General features: G+C 36.5%; 1 protein-coding gene across 1 annotated transcript; it reads right to left on the bottom strand.

Annotated features, from left to right (window-relative positions):
* Positions 1 to 2,230: 2,230 nt before the first annotated feature.
* On the bottom strand, positions 2,231 to 2,992 carry LOC140918899 (secreted RxLR effector protein 161-like). The gene has a single exon (XM_073363843.1). It carries the CDS (start codon positions 2,990 to 2,992, stop codon positions 2,231 to 2,233), a length of 762 nt encoding a protein of 253 aa, XP_073219944.1.
* Positions 2,993 to 3,593: the final 601 nt, after the last annotated feature.

Here is a 3,593-nt window from a genome sequence, read left to right as displayed (position 1 = left end):
AGGAATGTAGTTGGGAGCGGAGTGATGGGGAACATATGGCCTAACTATATCCAAATCAAGAAAAGCCAAGTATTAGCTTATTCCAAAGAGAGATGAAGATGCGGTTTTCTAAGGCGAGATAAACATTGGAAACATTTTTGAAGTGTTTTGGATAGGAAGTGTAGGACATACATGTTCTTGAGAGGAGAGATTTGTGAATGGAGGAAGTGTAGAAGGTGCAGGATTCAAGTGTGGGGAAATAGCAGGAAACGAGGAACGTTCTTCAGTATTTTGTTGAGGGGAAGAATGTTTTTGAGGTTCAGTTATTGTGTGGGTAGCAGAGATTCAGGCATACCGTTTTCTTTTGCATGTGGATGATGGATTGAAAGCAGGTTGTGGTGAGGGTGGGATGGTTGGAATCTGCTTCATATGTGAGAGGTTCTTGGAGGAGAATTTAAAAATTTTGATAATTGAGGATTCAGTTGAAAGTGGAATGTCAAAATGCCTGAAAATTTTGGAGAACACCATGCCATAAGGGATAATATTTCGCTTATAATTCTTGTTTATGGCAGCAATCATATGTTGGATTATCAAATATGGAAAATTTAACTTCTTGCAATGAAGAAGATGATAAATGACAAGAGCATCATTATCAGAGACGAATTCGTGACTGCCACAGGGAGGTAAAATGTTGTGTTGGCTAATGTTGTTAAAATATTTTGGCAGGGGTTTCAAGTAAGCTGAAAGACATTTTGTGGATCCATCAACAAATAGCTCTTGGAACACTTCTTCTTTGGAAATGTTTAAGGATGTGTACCAATCTTTTCCATAGACTGTTAAGCCTTCAGATGGTAATTTCAAAATATCAGCCAGAATCAGAGGATCAAGTCAAATTTCAATACTTTTCAAGGTTGAGACTATGAGACTTGTCTTCAAACGCTCTAGCTTTGCAATAAAAGCCTCGAACGAATTGTGGGTAATGACAGTCAGTTATTTTCAGGAAATTAGTCCAGCCAAGTGCATCAGTATGATGTTGGACAGAGATTCCTTTGATTTGAAGTTTTTCAAAGTCAAAAACCCTCCCAATATCAATAGGGCGTTGAGCCCACTTTTTCAGAATTTTTTTTTTGGATTTTGGAAGAAATCAGAGGTGGAATAAGCATTTTTGAGGAAAAGGGTTTGGTGAAGGGTTTAGGGTTTGATTTTGTGGAAGTTTTTGTGGTTTTCTGGGTCGGAGTTTTAAGAGGAGAACGTTTTTAGGTTGGTTGTTTGGTTGAAGAACGTTCTTGAGGTGAAAGCTGAGATGAAGAACTTTCTTGAAGTGGCGGCGAAGATCGTTCTAGTTGAATCGAAGATCGTTCTTGAGGTTGGAGTGGAGGTGAAGATCATTCTTGAGATGTGGTCTTCTGAGATATTTTAGGGATTTTAAGTTTTCGGGAGGCCAGAAACTGTGAAAGTGTGGAGGGAGATTTGGATTTAGGTTTTCTGGGTTGAGATTTGGTGTGTTTGATTTTTGTTGGAAGATGTTTAGTAGAAGATTTTGGGGATGGTGAATTAGTTTTTAGAATTTCTTGGGATTTTCAAATTTGGGGGGACTTTGGTTTTGGGGGTTGGGATTCATGAGTAGTTTGTGATTTGGGATTATTTTGAGGTGGTGAAGGTTCAGAATCATCAGAAATTGTGTAAATGGTGGGGTCAACCTTTTTGGTTTTAGAAGTTCCAATGCCTGCTTGAATGCGCATTGATCTTCGTTGAGAGCATGAGGAGCTGGAACTAGGGTTCATAATGTTTCGAAGATGGGGTGGGCATTGACTAAATGAAGGGGGTGGGACATTGATATAAAGGAGGAAGCTTAGTTGAGAGAGGTTGAGGACATGGTTCAGGGGATGAGGATAGGTAATCTGAAAATGTTTTTTCAGAGGATGAATGAGGAGGTGTTGGTCTGGGTGGAGGAGATTGTGAAGATGGGAAGATAACCGTTTTTGATGTGTTTGCAGTTGATTAAAAAGTGGATGGAGTGCCACGCGTGTGTTTGATTTGATAGGGTAGTTGAGCATTGGGAAGGAGGAAAGAGAAAACGTGTAGTTGGGTAAAGTATGGGTAGCCGTTACTTTTTAAAAGCAGCAGTTGTTTCAGATGAAAAAGGGTGATTTTAACAGTTAGTGATGATGAAGAACGAAGATCGATCTTGAGTGGTTTGGAAAGAACGAAGATCGTTCTTCGTTATGACCAGAATGTTCTGGTTTGAATTTTAACGATCCTGACCAGGATTTTTAACAATTTTTAATCGTTCTTTGATGGAATTGAAGGTTTCTTCAAAGAGGGGATTTGTAAAAATATCAGCTAACTGATTATTTGTATCAACAAAGATTAATTCAATTTCCTTTTTACTCACATGATCCCTAATAAAATGGTGTTTCATCTCAATATGTTTTGACCTAGAATGTTGAATAGGATTCTTAGATAAATTAATAGCACTAGTATTATCACAGTATATTGGAATATGAGAATACCTAACTGAATAATCTTCAAGTTGATTCTTGATCCATAAGACTTGAGAGCAACAATTCGCGGCTGAGACATATTCAGCTTCAGTGGTTGATAGTGCAATTGTATTTTGCTTCCTACATGACCATCTTATTAAGGCTTCCCATAGGAACTGACATGCACCACTTGTGCTCTTTCTTTCCATCTTATCACCAGCATAGTCGGCATCGCAGTAAGCTACAAAATCAAAATGAGAACCTTTGCTATACCAAAGGCCAAGATCAGTAGTACCTATAAGGTAACGAAAAATTCTTTTGACTGCTGTTAAATGAGGCTCTTTTGGTGACGATTGAAATCTAGCACATAAGCCTACTGCGAAAATAATGTCAGGCCTACTTGCAGTTAAATAAAGTAATGATCCAATCATACCTCTATATTCTTTTTCAGAGATTGATTGTCCATTTTCACCTTTATCTAATGAGGATGATGGATGCATGGGAGTAGACATAATCTTGTCTTCATTCATTTTGTATTTCTTTAAAAGATCCTTGATGTATTTTTCTTGACAAATAAAAATCCCATTTTTATGTTGTTTGATTTGTAAACCAAGAAAATATCTTAATTCTCCCATCATACTCATTTCAAATTCACTTTGCATGAGTGTTGAAAAATCCTCACACATTTTTTTATTTGTTGATCCAAAAAAAAATATCATCAACATACACTTGTACAATGAGTAAATCATTTTTACTTGTTTTCTTAAAAAGTGTTGTGTCAATGTTTCCACGAGAAAAATTATTTTTGATCAACAATAATTGTTCTCCAAGTTTTGAGGATGATCATTTATTAATTTCCAACTTCTATGAGGAGTTTGAAATAGAGATTTTTATCAATCTCGTTTTCTTAGAGAACGATCTGTTGCGTTTGCCCAGATTGATTTTCTTCCCCATCATCTTTCTTTTTTAACTCAAGATCATCAAACGCATCAAATAGAATGTGCATACTTATTTCAACAGTTTTAGTTCTTAGATTAAAGACACGATATCCCTTAGATTATGTTGAATATCCTAAAAATATAGCTTTGTCCGATTTAGCATCAAATTTTCCCAAGTTTTCTTTGTTGTTTA

Source organism: Cicer arietinum, chromosome 1 (genome assembly GCF_000331145.2).
Source record: "Cicer arietinum cultivar CDC Frontier isolate Library 1 chromosome 1, Cicar.CDCFrontier_v2.0, whole genome shotgun sequence".
NCBI classification, from domain to species: domain Eukaryota; kingdom Viridiplantae; phylum Streptophyta; class Magnoliopsida; order Fabales; family Fabaceae; genus Cicer; species Cicer arietinum.
Note: the sequence above shows the minus strand (reverse complement) of the source record. Positions and strands in the feature narration are given on the sequence as shown.